At 47.0% G+C, this 27394-nt stretch overlaps 1 protein-coding gene across 1 annotated transcript; it reads left to right on the forward strand.

Annotated features, from left to right (window-relative positions):
• The first annotated feature begins 422 nt into the window (after nt 1–422).
• LOC142817467 (solute carrier organic anion transporter family member 74D-like) lies at nt 423–26995 on the forward strand. The gene is made up of 7 exons (XM_075894480.1): nt 423–1170; nt 12960–13046; nt 13661–13852; nt 14353–14517; nt 16489–16684; nt 25149–25213; nt 26397–26995. Exons 1-7 carry the CDS (start codon nt 423–425, stop codon nt 26915–26917), a joined length of 1974 nt encoding a protein of 657 aa, XP_075750595.1. The 3' UTR covers nt 26918–26995.
• Nucleotides 26996–27394: the final 399 nt, after the last annotated feature.

Below are 27394 nucleotides of genomic sequence, written 5' to 3' on the forward strand. Positions count from 1 at the left end.
TGCTCGTTTTGTATAAAGGACGTAAAAATCGCGCGTTATTTTTATTATGTAGCCGCTTCAGTTTACGGCAAAAAACATTTTAAAGTGTATTTTAATCAAATTAGATTGGATTTCACTGTTTCTCACATTCTCTTCTTGAGAGTCTCTTCGCTAGGTCGTGGTCACCGGTATCTCTGTTCCACTGTAGAAAAACTCTTGAAAGAAACAGGGCCGTTTTGATTTAAAATATCTAAATTAGTAACAGTATTTTTTTAAAATGTTTCATTCGTTATATATGCAGTTCATATGTGATCAGCTCTTATAAATTATTCATTTCTTGGCCGATCTCCCAAAGTGGTTGTGAGCCATACATATAGATCATCATCATCATCATCATCATCATCATCATCATCATCATCATCATCAAACCACCATCACTACGTATGGACGACCACAAAGGTAAGGCGGCCGCGGGCAGCAATGACACTGCTAAAACGCGCGGAAGCCTGTCCGCAGAGGTGGCTGTCGCACAGCCGTCGAAGGACGGCGGCGCTTCGCCACCGCGCGAACCGCTACGCGGCAACGATGACGCCGGCAATGCCAGGGACTACCTGTGCGGCACAGGCAGCTTCAGGCCGCAGTGGATGCAAGCGTTCGCGACGCCCAAGTGGTACGCCATCGTGCTCGCCGTGCTGGGCACCTGCCAGGGTGCCTACCGCATGTACTTGACCGGCACCCTGTCCACGATAGAGAGAAGGTTCTCGCTGTCGAGTCGACAGTCGGCCTTCATCATGATCGGAGACGACGTCAGTCCCATCTTGGCCAACATAGTGCTCATCGTCTTCCTCGGGCGCACCAACAAGCCCAACTGGATATCCGCCGGAATGATTTGCTGTTTCCTCGGGACTCTGTGCAACCTGTTGCCTTACGTTATCTACGGTCCCAGTGAGCACTACATGATGTATTCTTCGAGCACAAAGGTACAGCATATGGACTTCTGCGGCGGTCCGTTGAATTCAACGAACATGGTTTGCGACGAGGTGCCGTGGTTCTGGGGCCACTCTGTCGGTCCCGTCCTGATGATGTTCACGGGTAACTTTCTCAACGGCCTGGGTACCACGTCGTACTACACCATCGGCAGCACCTACATGGACGACAATGTCGAGAAGAGTTATACGGCGGCCTACTTTGGTGAGATTTGTCGTCCCTTTTGAACGTTCCTTCGAGTATTGTTTTAGCAGTACGCCATCCTCTATGAAACAGCTAACGACTACAGCACCACCTCATAACTTCTTTGACGCCATTCAATTGAAACCGAAGACAGAATGTGTAAGTCGAACAACTAAAGCATACTGAAATATAAAACAAAAAAGGTATGGAGTGACTATGGAAGGGCGCAAGGTAGAACCAATTAGCCGAGCAACAAGTTTTATGGAGTGTAGGGCATCTTGGCTCGCAAATCAAGATGGCTCATGAAGCTCGTATATTTTTTTTAATATTTGCTGAGCTAATCAGTAGCACGGCCGCTGGATCAAAGCGCACAGGGTGCGGCCTGCTGCGTGTGCCCGAAACAGCGGGAGAGGCCGAGTTCATTCGCCTGCCGCCGTGGCGCCACCGGTCAAGGACAATGAAAAGCGGTGGAGTAGCGGTTCGCGCGCGAATTCCCGGGATGTTTTAACTCGCGACTCTTCGTGCTGCAAGCGGACACTTTGAATTTGATATCCTCTCAGTGCTTTGTTCCAACCTACTACGGGACCCATTCCCTTGTGACAAATGGTTTATCGCTACTACGGGAGACGGAGTGGCCTCGACTAAGCCATCCCGCCCCTGCGACAGTCAGCTTTAAATTCATGCTTATGACAAGTTTGCCCCGTCCTCAGGCCAGAGGATTAATACACGTATTTCATATTATTTTACAAAAGGACTTGAAAGAACTTTCAGACCCTTTTTACGGCATTTAACTACAGCACAACGTTTTAGCTTCTCGTTAAAATCACTTTTGAATAAAGGCCATGATTTTATGTTTGCCTTTGTCCGCTGGCGCGACGGTGGATTACATAACCCTCAATTCATTTCAGAGTATTTCAGGAGCTATAGTAACTCTAAATTAGCATCTGTCTGCATATTTCCCGTTTGAAGACTGTTGAATATGAAATTGTCTTCTTTGCTGTGCATGTGGAAATAATGAAAATGCCGGGTATTGTGCTTACAATTAAACGTGCGTTTATTAACTGGAGCTCTACAATCTCTAAAATATCAGTATATTTTCTAATACAGCAGAACAATTTTGCCTGCATTACAAGGTAAAAAAAAAATGGAGGTGCCATGGTCCTCAAAGGCGCAGAACTTTTCTGGAGAGGGGCTTGTGTGCCAGCCTTACAAGACGTTGCACAGTGGCACTCACATTCCCTGCCCAGTTAGCTAGGAGTGGTCGAAGCAGCTTTTTAAAAAAAAACATCACAGATCTGGTTCGTGTGCTGAAGGCTGCCCGAACCACACCGTAGTGCAGGGCAGGTAACCAAATGTGGAAGGAGGGCTGAGTGAAGAAGTTTACACAGATTTCCACTTCTTCGAACTTCAGTGTCTTTCATCACTTCACTGACAAAGTCACATGCGAGTTTGCAAATCTTCACGATCTCCATGTTGGGATACCGAAGTTGTCCGTTATCGATTTTCTTCACTAAATCGTAGATGCTGCCACATGGTTTCGTCTCTTGCAGGAGAACCTTGCATGATTTACAGGGCAACTGCAAGTAATAAAATCAAGCCAAGTAAAATTTTCATCAAAAGTACTATGCGACAAGTATGTAGGCTCCTTTTCTTACTTCGCTTAGCTAAAGAAAAATATTATCTAAATTTCGTAAGAGTGGGAATGAAACAACCCACGGAAAAAAGAGTGGCATACAAGCATATCTGGTGTCGACCCTTACAGTGGTGGCACACCGGCGGGGCGGGACCCGCATCCTGATTCGGGCCGGAACCCTGGCTCTGGACTGACCTGAGTTTTTCTTCACTCGTGGTCAGCCTGGAACCCTGCCCTTGGTTTTTAGTGGCGAAAGAGAGGGCAAAAGGAGAAAAATATGAGAAAGAGGGAAAACTGCTGGTTCGCATATTATAGTTAACATTCAAAGAAGGCGAAAGTGAAGTGAACATTAAGACTGGCTGGTGCGCTAGCGACGCGTTCGAAAGAATGCAGCAAATAATGCTAAGCTTAAAAATAATCGTCCTTACCTTCTCCTCACATGCACGCGCGATGTATCCGGCCAGGTATACTAGGGGTGCTAGTTACAGGTCATCCGGCACAGCAAGCCAAACATTTAATACTCCTACCTCATAGGAAAGCCGCTTAGCACCGAGGACGACCGCAAGTGGCACGGCCGCGGTGTTGCCTTCTCGGGCTTTGAGTTTTAGAGGTGCATTTGTTTCGGAGCTATGGGGAGCGTTCCCACTCTTAGCAGCTTGGAGGATTACAACCTGGAGAAAAAATTGCGTAGGTTACATGGGTGTGCTCTCCAACGGGCACCAAATATACCTTTAACAGCTTTTCGGCTGTGAAGACCGCGGTTCTTGCATCAACTCTATCGTTGCCTCCGTTAAACTGTCGAAAGCAACTGAAAGAGGGACTCCACGGGGTCGCTGTTCAAGGCAGGGGTCAAGACGTAGCGAAAGGTGGAAACAAGTTTGTTTGATACCTAAGTCAATACACATATACGTAACTGCGATAAAAAATATGAAGGTGAAACAAGAAAAACCTACTTGTTGTCTAATAGATGTTGAATCAATGCCACAGTTGACCTCGTCTTCATTATCGTTGCCTCGCATGTTTCTTTCGTCATTTTCTTTTTTGTTTTGCCACCAGAAAGCTGAATCTCCTCGATGTACGTGATGAAGTCTACTTCAAACCACGAAAGACGGTCGTCGTCGATCAAGTAGAATGGTTCTTCCCTTTGACCACGCGGCTTCACAGCGCCAATATTGTGAAGGTCATACCACTTCGACACCATTTTCATGAAGGTGATGGTGGGCAAACAGTCCTGAAATTCTGTCGCATCAGGGTGGCATTGCGGGTTTTCTTGTAGGAACTCAAGCGTTGCTATTACGACTGGGGAGAAAACTTGCGCAGCCCTTGACACTTTCATCTTTTCTAAGTTGTTCGGTTCAACGTGTGACTGTGTTAGGAACCTCACTGGCTTTACGAGTAGCTGTGACTGAATGCTGAGTAGCTTCTTCAAGTACAGACCACCTTGAATGAGATTATCTCCATCCATCATCTCTTTTTCCACAAGATTATTTCTGAGGTTCTTGATGAGGTGATTCGGATCAAAAGACAAAAAAAGAGGATCACCTTGTCGCAATGGATGTGGCACTACATGCGCAAGCATTCCGTCCTCGGAAAGGCTCTTGAAGAGCGCAACATTTGACTGGTGATTGTCGGTAACAATCCTCGTTACACGGAAACCCACATCTTCGACTGCCTTCATGACATTCATTGTCATAGAATGAAGTTGCTCACTCCTGAGGCACCGGGTAAAGAAGTACCCAACTGTTATTACATAGGCAGTTGATAGCCCTCGCAGGATGAAGCACAACAACCTGTTCGCCACTTCAAGCGTTGCACATGATTGCTGCTCAGGACCCATCAACGAGACCGAAAACCTTATCAAGTTAGCGATCGTACTTAACTTTCTGCTGTATCGCCATTTCATCGATGATTAGGGAGCAGAAGATTTCTTGTTAGACTTGTAGCGCTTGAAACTCTGCGCGGAGGTGTTCTGTTATGAGTGATGTGACGCCTATTTCGCCTGTTGAGTGCCCGATGTACTTCTGTAGTGTGGCACGACAACTTGAACAGGCCCCTTGTTCTCACATACTCGCATCCACTGTTGGAGCACGCTTTCCAGTGGACGCACTCCCTCAGAATTGATTCAGTGTACGCTGGCTTCTTGGAAGCGAAATTCGACACTTGATTCTTCATAAATTCGGCGGTTTTATGGCCTTCGTCTGCGGCTCTTAGTACACTCACAAAACAGGCGATTTCTTTGTTGCTTTCGAAAGCTTGAAGCCGTTCACGAACCGTATCCTGCTGGCTTTGGAGCGTCTGCAGTGACTTATTGAGGCGGGAAATTTTCCGCTGCAGGCGCTTCGTCGTTTTCTTCGCATCCTCTATCATCCGCTTAAGGTCAAGGTCTGTTTGAGACATTTTATCTGTACATGAACTGGTTTGGCACATACTATCAGCAGGCAATGAACAGTCCCACGTTCCGTCCGAAGACCCGCTTGGTGCAACATGTTCTTGATCTCCGAAGAGATCAGGCTCAACATCTTCATGCCTGCTTTCATCTGGGCCATTTCGTGCACTCTTTTTCGCACAAGCTGATGAACCACCATCTGGTACTTCTCTTCAAGGCCACTTTCTTATCCTTGGAGCCCTTGGCTTTTGCATATAGGACGGGTAATTGGGGAACACCGTCGGGATAGCAGTTGGCAGGAGCATTCTCAGTTTGGTGCCTTTCTTATAGTCATTTTCGGTGAAGTGAAGGGAACAAACCGAAGAGCGGTCACTAGGTACCCACCTCGGTTCCTTTCCGCCAGATCCCTGCCGGGAGATGTTGGTGAGCCATGCTTGTCGTCGTTCAGCACTCGATGGAAATTCATGGTAGCTCAAACCAGAATTTTTCTTTGTGTTCGACGCGCACAGTGGAACACAGCAGTTTTTTGGCATACTAACTGGCCACTCTAACTACCTAGCTGGACTGTGAGGCAGATCGCATCAAGCTGAACACGACTATATTTGTTTGGAGCATGTAACCTCATTCCGCGGCGAGAAATTGGCGCGAAAATGCCGCGTTCGCCATAGCGCGCCCGTGCGTCTCTTCGGTGTGTCCCCTACTACTAGCGCCATCGCGAAACTTGCGGCAGCAACTGTCAACAACGCTCGTCCTCCCTCGCCAAGGCGCGGCGGCTCCACGCAGCAGGCCGCACCCTGTGCGCTTTGATCCAGCGGCCGTGTCAGTAGTATTTGAATATACAAACAGCGCAAAGACTTACGAAGGTAACACACACAGTGATGTGAGTGCTGCTTACGTAAATCTTTGCCTGTTTCGCTGTTTTTATACTCAATGATGTCCTATCAACTTGCCCAAGTTTACATGCTGAATAGTAATTTAGAAGAATTTGTTGCTAGGCGAGTTAGTGAATATTAACACAAAGGGAATAATTGCGCTATGCCTATTGATTTAGTTTATTCATTTTTTGTTAATTCGTGGTTAGTTCAAAACAAGGGACAAGGATGCGAAAAAAGGCGTGCGCATTTATATACGCAATGCAACGTTCACGTGGTATATGAAATTTTCTTGTCATAGTGTAAAGAGTTATGTATATGACAAACCGGAAGATGTGTGAACGGGTGCATGCGTGAACATAAATTGTCAGTAAAAAAAAATGGAAGCGGGCAACTTGCAACCTATCCACTGCTCAAATGCAACCTATCAAATGCAGCCTATCCACTGCTCGGGGTGAAATTGTGAACTGAAACCGAAAGAAGTTAAGGTATAGAGCCGCTTCCACGATAATAGAGCAAGGGAAATTTGCGAAGCGTACTACACTATAAAAAAAGGGAAGTGAATGTGTCCGTGAGTCATCGGTGTTTTTGCATAACATAGGAAATAGATTTTTCAATGAGTGTTGTTGAAATGACATATCGTGATAGCTAAGATTTTTGTTATGAGTTAATGAACCCCAGGTGGTCGAAATTTCCGGAGCCCTCCATTACGACGTCTCTCATAATCATATGGTGGTTTTGGGACGTTAAACCCCACACATCAATCAAATCAAGATTTTTGTTATGGTAGCTTACTTCTCAGCGCATGTGCGGTGATGGTTTTTGCGAAACGAAAAGCGGACTGTGTGAAATAAAATCAGTTGCAAGACTGCGCCTGTGTGTGTGTCTGTTTTATACGAGTGTAGCACCGTTATCCCCCTTGTGTTCCGTCTGAATAGTAATTGTTTGCTTTTTACGTCCCCGAACTGCAACACAATCATGAGAGACGACGTAGTGTAGGCCTCGGGAAGTCTTGACTCTCTGGGGTTCGCTAACGTGCACCTCTAAATCAACGCAGACTAGCACTCCACCTCCATTGATATTGTCACGTTACAACGTAACTGTAACCTGCTGATAAGGGCACACAAGGACGTCAAACTGATTCGAACAACGGCAGTACGACTATTGTTTTTCTCTGCACGCGCATCTTTGTCCTCTTCTGAACAGCGGCACATACAAGCATGCTAGCATCTGTGGAAATAATAGTTTCAGAACTTGTACTAGTGGCATTACCCCCCTTCCCAAAGGACATCGTCCCGATGTCATAACATTATTGCCAGATGAAAACACACACAATAAGCAGTACACAAGGGGGTGTTCACAATCACTGTAAGTCTACTCAAGGGAGAGTGACGAATAGTCAGCGTTGGTAAAATGGTTTCATCCTCGAAACATGGACGACGTGTGGCTGTTGTAAACGGCGGGATTGACGAGCCATGTCCTCGTCAAGAACCTCATAGTTCACTTCGCTGAGACGACGGAGAACTCTATAGGGACCAAAATAGCGGCGTAACAACTTTTCCGACCGGCCCCGTTGTCGATTGGGAGTCCACAGCCATACTCGTTCTCCGGGTTGGTAAGAGACATCGCGACGACGAGCGTTGTACCGCAGCGAGTCAATGCGTTGGTGCTTATGAATTCGTTCGACTGCAAGCTTACGAGCCGCGTCTGCCAGTCTGATAAATTCGTTCGTCTTGACACTAATCTGGTGTCTGTCTGGTAGAAGCATGGCATCGAGCATTGTAGTGACCTCCCTGCCATGAAGCAACCGGAATGGTGTGAATCCAGTTGTTTCTTGCACAGCGGTGTTGTAAGCGAACGTGACATAAGGGAGAATGTCATCCCAGTTTTTGTGGTCTTGGTCAACGTACATGGATAGCATGTCGGCGATCGTCTTGTTTAGTCGCTCTGTAAGGCCGTTGCTTTGTGGGTGGTATGCAGTAGTTTTTCGATGTACTGTGCCGCTAAGCTGCATGACGTCTTGTATCATCCGGGCGGTAAAAGCTGTGCCACGATCAGTTATGACAACTGCTGGTGCTCCATGTCGGAGGACGATGTTTTTCATAAAAAAGTGGGCAGTCTCAATGGCGGTACCACGTTGTAATGCCTTCGTTTCGCAGTAGCGCGTCATGTAATCAGTAGCGACTACAATCCAGCGGTTGCCGTCACGAGACTTGGGAAAAGGTCCGAGTAGATCCATGCCTATTTGTTGGAACGGTTGTGTCGGAGGAGCGATGGGCTTCAAAAAGCCGGCTGGGCGCTGATGTGGTGCTTTACGGCGCTGGCACTCGTGACACGTCTTCACGTAATGCTTCACGTCTCGACTGAGCTTAGGCCAGTAGTAGTGTTGGCGAATCCGGGCCAAGGTACGTGTGTATCCCAAGTGGCCTGAGGAAGGCTCATCGTGACAGGCGGACAAGACATCGGCTCGTAACGCTGGCAGGACAACGAGCAGGTACTCAGTCGCGTAAGGGTCGAAGTTTCTTTTATAGAGGATATTTCTGCGGACGCAGAACGATGATGACGAGCGGGCGAATGCTGGTGGTGGATGCGGCGTACGGCCTTCGAGATATTCGATGAATTGTCGAAGCTCGGAATCGTTCTTCTGCTGTTCGGCCAAGTCGGATACACTAACGGCGCAGAGAAAACGGCCGTTGAGATCGTGATCACCTGACACTGTCTTAAGAGGAGCTCGGGAAAGGCAGTCCGCGTCAGTATGCTTCCGGCCAGACTTGTACACGACTGTCAAATCGAACTCCTGAAGGCGTAAGCTCCACCTCGCCAGACGTCCGGAAGGGTCTTTAAGGTTCGCCAACCATCAGAGCGCATGATGATCGGTAACAACTCTGAACGGGCGACCATACAGGTACGGTCTGAATTTAGCTATTGCCCAGACAACAGCTAGGCACTCCTTTTCAGGTGTTGTGTAATTCGCCTCCGCAGATGATAAAATCCGACTCGCATAAGCAATAGGGCGTTCGACACCGCCTTGCCACTGGACAAGGACTGCACCAAGGCCGATGTTACTGGCGTCTGTGTGTAGTTCAGTGTCGGCATATTCGTCGTAGTGTCCGAGTAAGGGCTCAGATTGGAGACGCTGCTGGAGCTCGGAGAAAGCGCGTGTTTGCTCAAGGCCCCACACGAAGGGAACGTCGTCTTTTGTCAGACGAGTGAGGGGTTCGGCAATGTTTGCGAAATTTTGCACAAAGCGTCTGTAGGTATGCGCAGAGGCCTAAAAATCGACGCACATCACGTTTGTTGGTAGGTGGTGGAAAATCTGCGACAGCCAATGTTTTGTCTGGGTCCGGCCGAATACCATCAGGGCTAACAAGGTGACCGAGGAACTTTAATTCGTTGTACCCAAAATGACATTTTTCGGGTTTCAGTGATAGGCCTGCCGTGCGAATTGCAGCAAACACAGATCTAAGTCGCTGCAAATGCTGCTCAAACGTTTGGGAGAAGACAACGACGTCGTCTAAGTAAACAAGGCATGCTTCCCACTTGAGACCGGAGAGCACTGTATCCATCATCCTCTGGAATGTCGCAGGGGCAGAACACAGACCGAAGGGCAGCACCTTGAATTCGTACAGACCATCAGGCGTTATGAATGCTGTTTTCTCTCGGTCGCGTTCATCAACTTCGATCTGCCAGTAGCCACTGCGTAAATCCATAGAGGAGAAGTATCGGGCGTGTCGGAGGCGGTCTAGTGAGTCGTCGATGCGCGGAAGCGGATAAACGTCTTTCTTTGTGACTTTGTTGAGTTTGCGGCAATCGACGCAAAATCGGAGAGTGCCGTCCTTCTTTTTTACCAGTACGACGGGGGACGACCATGGACTGTTCGAGGGTTGTATTACGCCATCTTCGAGCATCTGCTTCACTTGAGAACGTATAGCCTCTTGTTCCTTTTGTGATACTCGGTAGGCGTGTTGACGTATGGGTCGCTCAGAATGGTTAGTGACAATGCGGTGCTTTACTGTTGGCGTTTGTTTTATCTTGGATGTAGACGCGAAACAGTCGCTAAACATGCGGAGGATACAGCGGATTTGCTCTTTCTGTGCACATGACAGCTTCGGATGACATCGACTGCATCGGTTACCGTGGTGTCACTTTCAACGGCTGCAGAAATTGGGGCTATCGTCGCACACGCTTCATTGTCAATGGATTCGAAATGAGCGATAGTTGTTCGCTTGGCCAAATGTTGGTATGATCCACTAAAATTGGTGACCAACAACTCAGTCATCCCACGTTTAAATTGAATTATGCCGCGGGCAATACAGATTTGCTGAGACAAGAGCACCGAAAGGTTGGCTTCAGCAATACCACTACTGTCATGGTCTATGTCGCCCTGTACTGTAACGAACATACTGGTGTGTGGCGGAAGTGTGACGGTGTCGTCGACAATGCGAAGCGCAGTCTTCTGCGGATTGGTATCTCTAGGCTTCGGGCCATAGTCGTCAGCAAACGTTACGAGGCAGTCTCGAAGATTTATAACAGCGCCGTGCTCACGAAGGAAATCCATGCCAAGGATTACTTTCCGGGAGCAGTCGGGAAGCACAACGAAAGAAGCAACGAACGTCGACTCACAGATTTGCAGCCTTGCGGTGCATCTCCCGATTGGTGTCAAGAGATGACCACCGGCTGTCCGAAGGTTTGGTCCATGCCCCCAAGGAGTCGTGACTTTTCTGAGTTCAGCCACAAGTTCAGCGCTGATAACTGAGTAGTCGGCGCCGGTGTCGACTAGAGCAGTCACTGGATGGTTGTCGACACGAACGGCAATGTCAGCAGAAACGGGTTCGTCAGCGATGTGAGGTGTCGGCTGAAAGGTATCGTCGAAGGTCGGTGGAAGGGTCGGAGGAGGCTGTTTTGACGATAGCTTAACAGCGGTCCCACCCCCGGAGGCCGCTGATTCTAGTTTACCCGGCGTGGACTTGGGGACCTAGCGGATCGTCCCGCAACAACATCGGCGAAAGTGGAGTATTGATTCGCGGACGTAGAGCGTCGAGGAGACGGAGAGCGTGATTGGCGTCGCTGAAGATTCGGAGACGGTAGACTTGCCAAGTATTCTGCGATGCCGCGGGGTCGTTCGCCGTCCCTGGGCCGACGAGCGTCTGGCCGAAATCCAGGTAGGCCCATCTGTCTGTACGAGCACTCCCGGTGCAGGTGACCTGGCTCACCACAGTGGTAGCATAGTGGCCGATTGTCGGAAGCGCGCCACACGCTAGATTTACGCAAATTGGGTCGCGGATTCTCATAGTGTGGTGGGCCCGAAAAGTACTGCGGCATCTGCAGGCAAGTCAGTCGTTGGTTTTCATAGCGTGGCCCGCCCGAGAAGTGCTGTGGCGTCTGCAGACTAGTCGGTCGGGGGAAATAGCTGGCTGCCGATGCAGGAGTACGTACAGCTTCCGCATACGTTAGCAGAGGAGCTTCGGTTGGAGGTGGCGCTAATGGTCGTACCAGCTGCCGCACCTCTTCACGGACGACGTCTGTCAGAGCAGCCACTTGAGGCTGTGAAGGCACTGCGTGAAGCTTTTGCAGCTCGTCGCGTACAATGCTACGGACTAGCTCAGCAAGGTCTCTCACGCTCGTGACATCGGGTGTTACCAAGGGTGCTGACAGACATGCAAGGTTGTCGGACCGCTCATACTGCGAAGATCGCTGTCTCAGCATTCGCTCCATTGTCGTCGCTTCACGGAGGAATTCTGCCACGGTAGCTGGTGGGTTTCGTACAAGTCCTGCAAACAGCTGCTCCTTGACACCCCGCATCAGAATGCGCACCTTTTTGTCTTCCGTCATTGCAGAATCCGCTCGACGGAACAGACGAGACATCTCCTCAACAAACATGGCCACGCTTTCATTGGGTCGTTGATTGCGAGAATTGAGGAGACGTTCGGCTTGTTCTTTCCGGTCAGCGCTACCATACGTGTTCCGCAGCTGAGTGCAAAACACCGGCAAGGTTGTCAGGGCGGCCTCGTGATTCTCGAACCAAATACGCGCCAAATCCTCCAGGTAGAAATAGACATACCGCAGTTTCCGGTGCTCGTCCCACTCGTTGGCGACGGCGACTCGATCGTATTGGTCCAGCCAGTCTTCAACGTCTTCGTAGGGCTCCCCATGGAAGGGCTTTGGCGTTCGGGAGGCTGGTAGCCATGGTGCTGGCGGAGTCGCGGATGGTTCAGTCTGGCTTGCAGTTGTCGCATATGCCATGGTTCTGGAGCGTTCCGGAAGAGGGCTGAACTGGGGTGGTAGGCCTAGTTGCCGCCGACTGCGTCGAAGGTTGGCTGTTTCTACTAAGGCGTCAATGTTGGGACCGAGATCTTCCTCGTGGTAACAGTGCATAGACTATTACCCAGCACCTCCACCAGTGTCACGTTACAACGTAACTGTAACCTACTGATAAGGGCACACAAGGACGTCAAACTGATTCGAACAACGGCAGTACGACTATTGTTTTTCTCTGCACGCGCATCTTTGTCCTCTTCTGAACAGCGGCACATACAAGCATGCTAGCATCTGTGGAAATAATAGTTTCAGAACTTGTACTAGTGGCAATATGTTGTTGCCGTGGCCAGGGTTCGAAGCCGCGTCATTCGGAGCAACAGGTCAGCGGCCAAGCATACTTGCAGGCTGTCGAAAAATGGAGCTAACGGAATTTCATGCCTAACATTAATCAGCATTATGTCATGGGCGAAAAATGGTATGGGAAGTCTTAGCAAAGGAATGCTTCAGGTAACATGACTTTTTTATTGTAGGGAAAAATCAAATATTTAACATAAAATCACAGTACTCGTCATGATAAACGATGCACAGTAACGTTGTGAAACAAGATGCCACCTTGGTAAAAAAATTCACTAATTCGACGTTGTCATTTTGTATACTACAGGCTACGTCATGGTGTTCCGTCTAATAGGACCAGTCCTGGGTTTCGCCCTCGCATTTCTAACCCTGAAGTACCCTGAAGATCTTACGCGTAAGCATATCGTTTTATGCTTGTGCATATAGTACGTATTGGAAATATAGCAGCAATATCGCATAAACTGAGGTACTCGCTTGCTTCCATAACAACAGGCCCGTGATGAAATCGGGTGACGGCTCGCGAAGAACGCGCGAATTACTTTCAGCGTGATTGCGACCGCGCGCTTTGCATATGGCGGCCTCCCACGGCGGCATCAATAACTTCGCGGCTTGCAGCTCAAGACAGACGATGGCATTCAAATCAGCCATTTGGCGTGGTCATTTGGGTTTATGACATCATTCGTAGAAATAAAGGAACCATTCCTAGTTGCTTCTGATAGTTGACTATAAATTCCAGGCCGTATGCTGAACGGCAGTGTTTTCTGGCTATGCTTTAAATGTGTTGCAGAGTGGTTTCGGCCAATGCAAGACGCTTAACGTCGATATAAATTAATTTCTAAAAGGCAGGCTTTCTCGGGCTTGGGCTTGTTGACTATCGCGCGAGAGATAACCGGGTAATAAATGCACAAATATTGGCTGGAGAACATCGTGCACGAGAAAACGCGAGGATTATTTTCATTAACGGGACAAGGGGGTTGTTTCTTTGCCTCTCTCCACGCAACTTGTCAGAGACGACCTCATTGAAGCCCGGCGACCCCAGATGGATTGGAGCTTGGTGGTTCGGGTACATCTTCATCGCCTTGGGAATCTTGATGGGCACGATTCTTATGTTCCTTTTTCCAAACAAAATGCACTCAGGATCCGAAACGAACAAGGAACAAGTGGGAGTCGGATCATCTACTGTGATAAAAGACATATCAGGTAATTAGGAGACCATTAACCATATCTATCTATCTATCTATCTATCTATCTATCTATCTATCTACCTATCTATCTATCTATCTATCTATCTATCTATCTATCTATCTATCTATATGTCTGCCCACCCGTATGTCTGCCCACACGTCTGTCTGTCTGTCTGTCTGTCTGTCTGTCTGTCTGTCTGTCTGTCTGTCTGTCTGTCTGTCCATCCTCATACGTCTTGGTCCGGCTAGAGTACTTATTAATTTACCGCTACAACGATAACCCCAACATTACAACAGTCGTTTTCTGGTACGCAGCAAGATCGCTATATTGCTCAGGCTCTTCTGGCCGCAAGTGTTCTCACCATTGATTTACCACACTAATCTTTATCACCAATCTCGCAGCTCAGTTCCAATACATGAATTATAGTCCTCTGAAAATAATGACTACAATATTAATGTCTTAGAAGCCTAGCATTATTGCGGTATGTTTTATTTTGCCATCATTTTTTTTTTCAGAGTTGATAAAGAGACTCAGAAGATTGGCCAGGAACCCCGTGTACATGTTCCGAATGTTCCACTCCGTGGTAGCGTACATAGCCATCGGTGGCTATGCCCTTTCCTTCCCTAGGTACGCCCAGCATCAGTTTGCACAGTCAGCGTCCGACGCGAGTCTACTGGCCGGTGAGTCTACAAACCATACCATTATTAGGATATTTAACACCTTACAGAGTGATTATTGTCTTTTATTCTCACAAAGAAATAGCATGATATGATATGCGGGGGTTGAACGTCCCGAAACCACCTAATGATTATGATAGACGCCGTAGTGGAGGGCAAAGGAAATTTTGACCACCTGGTGTTGTTTACCGTGCACCCAAATCTGAGCACATGGGCCTGCCGAGAAATACCATGCGTGTGCAAAAAACGCAGCAGGATCGCAGCGTAAGCTACAGGAATGACTTTTTTCTCGTGGCCTATAGAGTAGTTTCATTCATCTGATCACGGCTTCCAGGATTAACGGCGCGTGTGCCGGAGCTAATTGCGGAGTCCTGACCCCGTTTAAGCTTTTAAAACGAAGAAGCGTTGGGTGTGAATGAATTAATCGGTACCAATGGTGTCTGCAAACTAAGAAGCGTGTGCGGATACGACAGAAAATTAGTTCAATAACGTAATTTACGTCGTAAATACTGGCTGATAATTAGGTAAATTCTAGCAGATGTCAAAATTTGTGACATCACGAAATGTTGGTGCGGCGGGTATTTAAAGGCGGCTTCTACGCCTGTATTTTTCATTTGGTGCTCTCTCCGGCCTACAGCAAGCCTCGTCAGGTGGTGAGATATGGTGATCTTGGCATCGCGTAAAAGTGATTTTCAAACACGACAAAAATGTTTCCAGTTTTTACAGCGAAACTGTTCTGCCGTTGACAACTTCGGCGTGCAGCTGCTAACATGCCCTGAGGGGTATGATTGAGGCCAAGTGCATAGAGGGAAGAACTGTACCCCAGTGCATAGAGGGAAGACCTGTACCTCAGTGCATAGAGGGAAGACCTGTACCTCATCGAGAGATGCAAGTCAAAGAGAGGCTCGCAGAGGTCAAGAAGAGAGTCGGCGGGACCACCTCTTGCTCTATTGTCTCATTTACGAAGTTGGTGCTGGAGGAATCGCAAATAAACTACGGCTAGATCTACGCCATGAAAGCCGCCAATCCGTAACCACATGGTTTACTTAGCATAAACAAAAAAAAAAGCCTACAGACAACTCAATAACGGGGACACTTTGAAGGTCCAAGTGAAAAAGGCGCCAATCCGTTAACACACGGTTTACTTGGCGCAAACAAAGGGGAAAATGTTACAGACAACTTAATAACGGGGATACTGTGAAGGTCCAAGTGACAGGGGCAACATCGCTCATGACCAAGATTTGGGGACATAAAATTCACTTACTGGAGGGTATATGCGCATCTGGCGCCATCTCTCGTTGGCCACAGCGAAGACCTGCCGTAAATGAGGGAAAATATGGTGAAAATAAACTGTATCTGTAGAAGAAAGCCAATTACTGATTACGACCCCTGATTGTACGAATGATAATAATAATAATATTAATAATAATAATAATAATAATAATAATAATAATAATAATAATAATAATAATAATAATAATAATAATAATAATAATAATAATAATAATGTTGGGGTTCACCATCCCTAAACCACAATATGATTATGAGAGATGCCATAGTGGAGGGCTCTGGGAATTTCTACAATTTGGTGCTGCTCAACGTGCACTGGCATCACACAGTAAACGGGCCTCTGCCATTTCGGTTCCACCGAAAATGTGGCTGCCACGTCCGCGGTTCAATCCCACAACCAGCAGGTCAGTGGCCGAGTGCGTTAGCCACAAGACCACCATGCCTGGTTTTAGGCAGTAGAGACCTACAAAATTCTGATAAAATTACAGTGTCCTACTACAAAGCGCGTATAGCTTCGCAGAGTGAATTAAGTATTTTACAATGAAGTCCCAAGTGTATCTAATGAGTGGTGTTGAAAACTGCTGAACGGTTGGACGTTCTTCGAGACTTGGTACTTCTTCCTTGGTGTTCGTTAAGCAATCTTATTTTGTAAGCCTTGGCTCACGGCTTCGCAATTGAACGCAGACATTTCCAACATCCTCTCCCACGTGATTGGCGTCGGCCTGGGCAGTATGTTCGTGCATTTACTGAAGCCTTCGCCAAGAGTAGTAGGCATGGCGAACGCGAGCGCGGCTGCTTTCGCTGCTCTGTCGTTTCTTGGAATCATGACCATCACCTGCTCCTCCATCGATTTCCCCCTAACTCCCGACTCGAATGGCAGGTGAGAATTCGCGTCTCACTGTGTCACTTCTCTAAACGCAAAAGTAAAAGTCACAGTTTCCCCGCATGGATGAAGAGATGAATGTTCTAGCCAGAAATTGGAACGTCACACGAAGAACGACGAGCAGCTGCAAACTTTCAGCGCACCCCCTACGGCACTAGTAAGGACGTACGAAAATAATGCACACGTATAAACATGTCAAGCGCGAACTAATAAGTATCAATGGTTACGTCTTTGTGTTTGAGCAGCGCGCTGCAAGCGTTGATTATGCAGAACCCGACGCTTCCAGATATTTCTGTTTCTTTTAAACTGCGCCGCTTTGAGTGAAGAGTGATCCTTCTGCGGCCCCTGCCAAGCGGTGACGTGTGATGCAAGTGTGCCTGGTTTTTGTTTTTGTTTTTTTCTCCGGATTGCGAGTGGGTACAAAAAGGGGACACTTTTTCGGGCGTGTCTCAAGGGCATGCAGTTTTCAAACTGAAAGAAAACGTTGGTAGACTTGCGTGATAGAGAAGGCGACCAAGATCCTCTGAGATCTGCACGCTGCCAGTCGTAAATGGTGTGTATGGATGGCTCGCCGTTATTATGCCGTTGGATGCATGGCGCGTGGCAGAGTCGTCTAACGCGACGCGCTGTGGAGCGAAGGGTCACAGGTTCGAATCCTCAGTCGAGTGCTTCAGAATTTTCGTTTGATTTACTTTTCCTTGTGCCTTCGTCATATTGCACAAGGCGTCTCTGTCACCGGAATCCACAAAAGACGAGGGGGAGAAAGATAAGCTTGTTATTTAAGAGGTGAACTTGTGCCTTGTACAAAAAAAAAGGCAGATCCCACGTACAGTGGTAATCAATGATATGCGAAGCACGAATGAGGAAGGTTGATATGTCACTCTAAAATCAGTACAATGTTACGAGGTGGAAGTAATTGATGACTTACGTGTCATGATTACCATGTTTGGATGTGTCGTTTACCTTCATTATCTACTCACGTCACGTGACATCAAATTTAGTATGTGTGGAGCTCGCAAAACGGCCACGAGCACGCTGTGAGCGTGGTATCTTTTCATATTCCTAAATGGCATGCTTGTCAGCATTATCATGTTCGCACCAGTCGTATACTTTCGTCATTCATTGACGTAACGTTACGCCAAATTTTTTATATGTGCAGTTAGCAAAACGGCCGCGAGCGCATCATGAAGGACCCAATATACTTCAATGTAGCCCACGCTGGGTACAGCGACGCTACGTTATAGCAAAACACGAGCCCTCTATATATAGTCAGCGAGCCCTGGAGGCAGCGCGGGAGCATCAGCTCCAAGCGGTCATCTAGGCAGCCCTAGGCCCGGGCCTTCCATTCACTGTATATTCAATGAAGTTATTTCTTCATCATCATCATCATCATTCATCATCATCATCATCATCATCATCATCATTCTATAGTCTGACACCAGGCGCGACCGGCGCGACCGGCGCCCGTCGGCGCGGCCCGACGACAACCGGCGCAAAATATGACATGCTGCATTTCGCACCGATGCGCTACCCAGACAACACTGCGTCTTCCTCTTTTCGTGACGAATGGACGCCGGACGGGCTAAAACGCGCATTCGTCAAAGCAACGCAGCACGGCGCGCACCTGCAAGTACATGGCAGGACTGGTGCCTGGCGTGGCAACGCCGGCGTGACCCGACGAAATGAGCGCCGGCGAGCACGCGCACCACGTCACGTCGAAATGTATTGGCGCCTTGACTGTGGTATGTATTCATGTTCTCACATGACACGCATGTCATAATTATCATGTTTGCATCAGTCACATACGTTCGTCATCCATTGGCGCCACGTAACACCAAATTTGGCATATGTGAAGCTAGCAAAACGGCCTCGAGCACGTCATCAGTGCGGCATGTAGTCAAGTTGTTACATGACACGCATGCCATGATTATCATAATTGGATGTGTCATTTACCTATGTCGTCCGTTCGCGTCACGTAATAGCGAGATTGGTACATGTGGAGCTAGCAAAATGGTCACGAGCGCATCGTGAGCGTAGCATGTAAAGTTGTTACATGACACGCATCTCAAGTTTATCATCTTCGCACCAGTATCATACCTTGATTATCATGTTTGCACTAGTCCCATACCCTCATCATCCATTCACGTACTGTAATGCCAAAATTAGTATATGTGACGCTAGCAAAACAGCCGCCAGCGCATCGTGAGCGTAGCATGTAATGTTGTTACATGACACGCATCTCAAGTTTATCATCTTTGCACAAGTATCATACCTTGATTATCATGTTTGCACCAGCCCCATACCCTCGTCATCCATTCACGTACTGTAATGCCAAATTTAGTATATGTGACGCAAGCAAAACAGCCGCCCGCGCATCATGAGCGTGGCATGTAGTCATGTTGATACACGGCACGCATGTCATGATGTTTTTTTTAGGGTCGGTCGCTTGTGTTTAGATAGATAGATAGATAGATAGATAGATAGATAGATAGATAGATAGATAGATAGATAGATAGATAGATAGATAGATAGATAGATAGATAGATAGATAGATACTTAGATAGATAGATAGATAGATAGATAGATAGATAGATAGATAGATAGATAGATAGATAGATAGATAGATAGATAGATAGATAGATAGATAGATAGATAGATAGATAGATAGATAGATAGATAGATAGATAGATAGATAGATAGATAGATAGATAGATAGATAGATAGATAGATAGATAGATAGATAGATAGAAACCGCTCACAGTCGCCGAAGTTCGCTAAGAAATGCTTCGCATTTATAATGCTTGGTTCGAGTGAGATTTGAAACCAGGCCGTCAGCGTTGGAAGGTGGTGTTTCCCCAAAGAGCTACGCTATTGCTTTAAACTGCTTAGGAAAAACAATATGCAGATGTAATGTAGGGGAAGAAGTCGGCTTAACGCATGTAAGAAGAAGTGGCGGTTATTTTGGAGACCCGCGAATTACAAATGATTTATTGATATGTGGGGTTTAACGTCCCAAAACCACTATATGATTATGAGAGACGCCGTAGTGGAGGGCTCCGGAAATTTAGACCACCTGGGGTTCTTTAACGTGCACCCAAATCTGAGCACACGGGCCTACAACATTTCCGCCTCCATCGGAAATGCAGCCGCCGCAGCCGGGATTCGAACCCGCGCCCTGCGAGTCAGTAGCCGAGTACCTTAGCCACTAGATCACCGCGGCGGGGCCCCGCGAATTACAAAGCACTCAGAAATATTTAATCACAATTAGCGGCGAAGGCACCCATCTAGTGAGTAGCGGCTGCAGGTTCGCGTGTTGCGTTACTAACGCGTAACGGGTCCTTTGCTGATTCACAAAAGAAAGAATTATGGTGTATAGTGGGCACTTAACTTTCTTTCCAGTGTGTATTACGACATTTTCAAGTGACCAAAGTCGCACGCGCAGTCGTTCGTTTCCTCACGGCCTGGTTGAGACACACACCGAGAACCGAAGTGAGGCTATAGCACTGGAGAAGGCGGTGCGCGCATGGGGCCCTAATACACCATCGCGTTCTACTCTTGATCGGAAGCTTGAAACGTCCACCGAATTGCTTCAACGCCCTCTGTCAGCTGGTGATAATGCGTTGAACACGCGTGTCTCGATTAAAAGCTACCGGGCACCGTACACCAAAATCACTACCACTTTTCGTGGGCAAGCAGAATTTGTTAAACGTATTGTGAGCGTGCGTGCTTCCTCGCGCTCTTCAGGTACTCTTTACCTTAAAAAAGATAACACAGAACTAGAAACGAGATGACGAGAGACGACAAACACGGCGCTAACGCTCAACCTTTCTGGTGTGTTTGTGTCCTAATGTAAATAGCTGTTTAGGTCCTCAAAACTATATACTATATGACTACGAGGGCACCGTTGTGGAGGACATAGGAAGTTCCGACTACCTGTGTTTCTTTAACGTGCACACAATTCTTAATGCATGAGCCTCTAGCATTATGTAAATGCGGGCACATCGGCTGGGATCCGATACCTTGACCTTCTGCAGTAATCGAGCGCCACCACCTCTAGGCTACCGCGGCAGGTATGAGCCGTCGTGTCGATTTACACCAGAGAACAATCGGTGGGACTCGACATATGAATGTAAGTTGCGCTGTGTAACATTTTAGAGGAGTACGCACTCTTATTTCGGTGATGCGATACACATTTATGTATGAAAATGTTCGGCGTTGTTCTACGTATTTGCTTCGCACTGCATGCCATCAGAAAGCAACAATTTGTGTTCCGTTCTGCGGCGTTTAACTAGTGCAGGGGTCAACTCGTGTCTAGAGCGACGTTCCGTCTTTCTAGACGTGAGAACTGACTACTGCGTACGTGCTAGAGAATGGAAACCAATTTGGCAATGTACACTAGCTAGCCCAATTACACGCGATACTGAGCCATTTATCTTTTAGTGCGACGTTTTTACTTACCCCAATCCGACAACACAAACATACGTTTCTGGTCTTTCCTCCTCTTGTCGTTTCACCAAGGTTGACTATTCACAACGAATGCAATGACGAGTGTTACTGCAGCACGAGCGTATATCACCCGGTGTGCGACGTGACGACACAAAAGCAATACTTCTCGGCCTGCTTTGCTGGCTGCTCGCAGGGCCCACTAGTTAACGAGGTGAGTATTGTTGCACTGCGTTTAAGTCGAAAACTTTATACGCCGCATCAAACTCGAAAAGTAACTATCGGTGTCGAAGATGACAACGGAAGCCAACATATAGTCGTAGGTAGGGGATGCAAAGGAAGTACACATTCCACCCGCCCCCCTTGCCGCTTTCTGGTGCAACAAGACTTAACAATATCCTACCCTCTTCTTCCCCCGACGACAAAATTCTAAGGTAGCCAACAATTATACGAGTTGTCAGTACCAACGAGGGCACGAATAATTTATGTACTTAGTCGGTACCGTTAGTTCACTCAAATTTTCAGAATAATACAGGCAAAAAAAAACTTACGTCGATTTCTGCAGGAGTACGCCGACTGCCGATGTCTAATTCCCGAGAACTTTACGAACTTCACCATGGGTGGCATCACCCCCACAAGATGCAGTCAGCAATGCCACTCCTCAATGTTTCTGTTCGCCACGATCAACTTCATCGTCAACGTAGTGTAGGGAACAACCCTGGTTGGAACAACTCTGCTGCTTTTAAGGTGCGCCTCTGAGCCAGTATACAGGAGCTCTGCGAAAACGCTGCACATTCTCATCTTTTTTGGAGCACGTAGTAAGCAGTAGTATCTATATTTCACGTCTCTGCTAAACTTCACGGAAGCACAGACGAAATGGAGAGGTCTCGGCCACCGTTTCGACTAGTCCCATGACGTGCCGCTCTTTGGCCAATGAATGGCCCTTGCCACACCAAACATCATCATCACCGTTTCGACTATAGCAACGATCCCTGTTTGCTGTTTCCGCACCCCAGAGGCTTGCAACGTTCCCCGGCTGGATACTTTCACAACTTCGCTTCATCGGATCCGCAAACACGTGTCCTCGACGCTCACGAATTCGGCGCAGACTGTGTAGACCGGAATTTCCATTGCTTGCGGGTTATTACGTTTTACCGAAAGATGGCAGAACACGTGGAACGGACAACGCAACTCTGTTCGACCACCCCTTATCGATTGCTTGTTGCTGCACAAAACTTTTCGCTTGCACTCCGTTGTAACGTGATCGTAAACGTAATCTCTATGCTGGCCACGCCGAGAAGTGATGACTGAGCTCGAGACAAGTCATTCCAAACGTAATCGTGAGAGTGGTACAAGCGAAAGTCTTTCGCGGCAAATATGCGATAAGAACGGTTCAAATGCAGTAGTTTGCCCCACGTGTTCTCCCAAACCTTGATAAAAGTGGGCTGCCATCAAGAAGCGCTGAAAATGCTCTGGTTGGAAAAGTCAGTTTGCGCCTAAACAGCTCGCGGCCGAGTGACCCGAGCACAGACATCACGTATGACGTCATATCTGGAGATGAAAAATTTGTGGATCTGGGCCGTCCTTGGAGGCGACGTTTCGACAAGCGAGCATGTCTTCTTCAATGCTGCAAGTGCTAAGCATTTGAACTCTTGAAGAATACGAGTACTTTAGGTAGTTGCAGCCTTGAAGAAGACAAGTCTGCTTGTCGAAACGTCCGCTTGTCAAAACGGCCCAAGTCCTCAAATTTTTCATATCTTAAAGCGTCTGTCTTCCCCTGAACATAGGCCTCATTGCAGAGCAGCACGTCGCTTTCGACCGTGATCCTGACAGTATCTATCAATCAATGACTAAATCAGCCGATGTAAATTATTTATTATTATTATTCCGTTGGTCAATTAGGCCAACAGCTTTCGTTATGCTATACATGCATTCACCTGTTATTTTATTACAGCTATTTACACAAGACCTGCCACAGCTCTTTCAATGGCCATGGCAAGGATTCCATTTTACCGGAAGTGGTTATTATCGTACTTCAATGCAAATAAATAGAAAAAAATACAAGTGAATACAAATATATATGAGTATTACGTAAAGTTATGGAAACATAGCCCCACCGCGGTGGTCTAATGGCTAAGGTACTCGGCTGCTGACCCGCAGGTCACGGGATCGAATCCCGGCGGCGGCGGCGGCGGCGGCTGCATTTTCATTCGAGGTGAAAATGCTGAGGCCCGTGTGCTCAGATTTGGGTGCACGCTAAATAACCCCAGGTGGTCGAAATCTCCAGAGCCCTCCACTAGGGCGTCTCTCGTAATTATATGGTGGTTTTTGGACGTTTAATCATCAGTTATGGAAACATAGTAAAAACCAACTACTCTAAATCAGCTAAATTCTGACATTACGGACAATTTGAAGCCAACAATGTCGAAATTGAGCGAAACAGGAAGATGTTAGGAGAGAATGAACGCGGGACAAGGAGGGTTATTCAAGGCGCTAAGCCGGCCTAAGCTCGCCAAGTCAGAAGTTCGAAACCACGCCGAGTGACTTTTTTTGTTAAAGAAAAATGAACTTTCAAACAGTTTAGAAAAGACCAGGCGAGCTACGAATCATGTAAGTTGAGAGCGGTCGGGTGGTATTCTACAGTGCTAAAAAAAGTGCAAGGGAACCTCTTACCTTTACTAGCGCATTAGCCTAGCATGTAATGACAAAATTCGGTTTGAATGCAAATGCCGGATCATTCCCAGTTGTGTATTTACTTGAAATGCGAGATAAATGAATCGTTTAAAGAAAAAAGAAGATGCCTGGGGTGTGGCCTCACTGGCGACCACGAGCCAGCAATGCACTTTCTCACCAGAGCAGGATTAGCCACCCTGGTACTTGACCACTACCTCCCATGACTACAGCAATTAAACCTTGGCGCTCAGTCCCCAGCGGCTGTGAAGCAACTGTACAAGGTGGTGGTCAGACCTGTGACGCGGCAGAGGGTGTTAATAATTTCTGGGACCGGACAGGCCGCTATTGGAATCTGGGTGCACGTTAAAGAACCCCAGGTGGTCTAAATTTCCGGAGCCCTCCACCACGGCGTCTCTCATAATCATATAGTGGTTTTGGGACGTTAAACCCCACATATCAATCATTCAATCGCTATTGGAATCTGAACTTTGCTCTGAACTTGGAATCTGAACGATTATCGCTGGCAACACAAAGGAATACTATAGCATCAGTGAGAGGCTGGCAGGTATCACAATTAAGTTTACCAAAAGGTACAAGATGAAGGTAGAGTACAGACCTTCGCGCCTACATCAAACCATGAGGATCATTTGGTTGAACGCTTCTATCAAAACGTAGAGTCAGGCACAAAAAAAGACACTGTATACTATTCTGATGGCCAACTTTGATGTCAAAATAGGCAAGAAACAAGCAGGAGAACATGCTGTGAGAAATATGGCATCGGCTTTTGAAATGCCAGAGCTGAGTTATTAGATAGAAATCGCAGAGCGTAGTAACTTACGGATCTTGAATACCTTCTTCAGAAAACTGGCTAACCGTAAATGGACGCAACAAAGTCCTAATGGTGAAACTAAAAATTAAATTAACTTCATTCTGTGTGCACACCGAGGCATTGTACAGGATGTAGAAGTAGTTGGCAAAATTCGATGAAGTGACCATAGAATGGTAAGAGCCCGCACTCACCTAAATTAAAAAAAAAGTGAAGGCATAAGCTAAGATGCAAGAAGCCAATTAATTAGCCAAAGAATGTAGAAACCATGAGAAATCAAATAGCTGAAGTACATAGGCTAGACTGATTCATTTGAAACGAGTTTGGAAAAAGTGATATCTTGCTCCATGTGGGCTTTAAACAGCCCTAATCCGTTGAATGTGCTTCAGTGGTTATTTAAAATGATCACTACGTATTAAAGACAAGGGTACTTTTGATAAGTTGTCCATTGTTACAAACTTAGGCAGAGTTATGTTTTACTGTGGTTCGCTACTAAAATAACACATTAATTTTTTTTAGGTGCATACAACCAAGGGACAAAAGTCTGGCATTCACAACATATCTGCTCATTTTGACCTTGTTCGGTGAGTAATCAACGCCTTTACAACGACTGGCCGGTGGGACGACTGCCCGTGCCACACGGGCCGAAGAAATTACATTCAGTAGTCATGACATTAGGTTCCTGAGTGACTCTTACTTTTTTTTTTGCCGAAACTTTCAGTCTTTTAAAGTTAATGGCATGGGACAAGATGATGTCGTTAACAGTGACTTTGTAATGAACAATTCAAGGGTAACTTTAATATATACATGCATTCTAACAACTATAATCATCGTTCAGACATAGTGAAATGTGCAAGGACACCACACTGCAAATAGCATGAGTTTTTTTCTGTCTTTTGAAGCGTTGTTTGAAACTGATGACAGGCACTTTGGTCATTATAATTTGAATGCGGAGCCCGTAATCCCACACGGCGGGTATCCATGCAATTGCTGTTGCTATTCTGACATGAATTCTGCTAAATTGCTACTCAAAAATAACATTTGATTTGTTAAAAGTCATGCATAAAATATTTAGGGCATGGTTAATGCCACTTCAAATGTTTTATGTCTACTACACAAAGCAATCTTTCAATTTGAGAGTGCGCATTTGTCAGTCGGATACGTTTCAGTGAAAACATTATGCGATGAATGGCATTAAGGTGAGTGCGAATTTATTTGTCAGTGTGGCAACAAAAAGTGCCTCAAATCTTAAGGCATTAAGAAGTTAATGTCATTAGCTGTGCCCGTGGGGCACAGCTAGTAGTAAGCAGCGTATCGATTTGGGAATGTTGGTAAGAGTTGAGTGTGGTGGAACTCCGCGGTGGATCAAGACAAGAGGAAAGAAGCACGTCAAACAAGCACAGACTAACATTTGGGTTCGCTGAGGGACTAAATCAGCCTTTTAACAGTCCCAGCCCATGTGATATGTGCTCTAAGGGCTATAGCAATGGAACAACTCAAAACCATGGAAAATAGCATGTTAAGGAGTTATCGATAAAACAGCTAAAAGCCATCAAAAACACACGTGATAGGCCATGAAAAAAGCATAAAAAGCAAAACAAAACATGATTTGCATGACAATAAATGTGTCACGGCATGTCAGTAAATCGCACTTGTTTGTCTTGCACCTTCCTTTTCATCTTGTCCCAACGCGCAGTTCGACCAGCTGAAAAGGTACAAGTATACAGCGTCATTTTTCACGTAATCGTTTGCCTCGCTTGAACACAGCTTTCATACCGTACCCGCTCATGTACGGAGCCCTGACGGACGCCTCCTGCATCGTCTGGGAGGACCGATGCGGCGAACGCGGCGGTTGCTGGATATACGACCTGCCCAAGATGCGCTACCTGATCAACGGTTTCACGACGTTCCTGCTATGCTTGAGCACTTTCTTCCAGTGTATCATGACCTACTACTGCAAGCGCATCAAGAACTTCTACGGTGATGACGAAGCAGTGCCGGGCGAGAAACCCAAGCCCATCGACAAGACCGACAAGAAGTCCAGGATCAACGAGCCGATCAACCAGGCGCCTAGCGTGAGGAAGCATGGCACCGAAGCACCAGCGCGAGAAAAGGAAGAACGTGTTGCCGAGGAGTCGAAACCACCAGCTCACGAGTCCGACCACAACCAGGGTCGCCGCCGCAGCAGTCGCAAGGCTAACGACAGCCAGCGTGGCCGCCAAGGCAGCCGCAGTGCTAGCGTCGAGAACAAGGAAGGTTCGGCGCAAGCCGTGAACGTTGCCACCTAAGTGCTCCGCGCGAAAATTAGTGGCTGCCGTAATGTTGCACGCCCTGAAATGAAAAGGCACTGTGACTTATGCTTCGCACCATTTATCCCTCTTTCCTTTTTTTCTGCATCCTCAAAGAGCAGGGTGCAATGGCATCTAAGTGGGAATGCGGCATTTAAAAGAACAAAGGAACAGCTTCGTAGCAAAGCTAAGTGTCAAAAAGTGTAAAAACAATGACAATTAAGGCAATCTATCCCCAACTGATCATAAGAGAAATACGGAAAATATCGCATTCGAATAGAAACTTGAGCGTGTTCATCGGAATTCATACCTGTATATGTGGAAGCGTCATGATGGCTGGACCATAGACCGTCCTTTCGCCTATCGTCCTAACATCGCTAAGCGCACATATCGTCATGCCTATTCTCAGTTGTTTGGACGCCCCACTGAAGTTATTTTGTTTGTACTCCCCGGAACTGATGTTACCAGTACGCAATA

The sequence above is a fragment of the Rhipicephalus microplus genome, chromosome 5 (assembly GCF_043290135.1).
Source record: "Rhipicephalus microplus isolate Deutch F79 chromosome 5, USDA_Rmic, whole genome shotgun sequence".
NCBI lineage: Eukaryota > Metazoa > Arthropoda > Arachnida > Ixodida > Ixodidae > Rhipicephalus > Rhipicephalus microplus.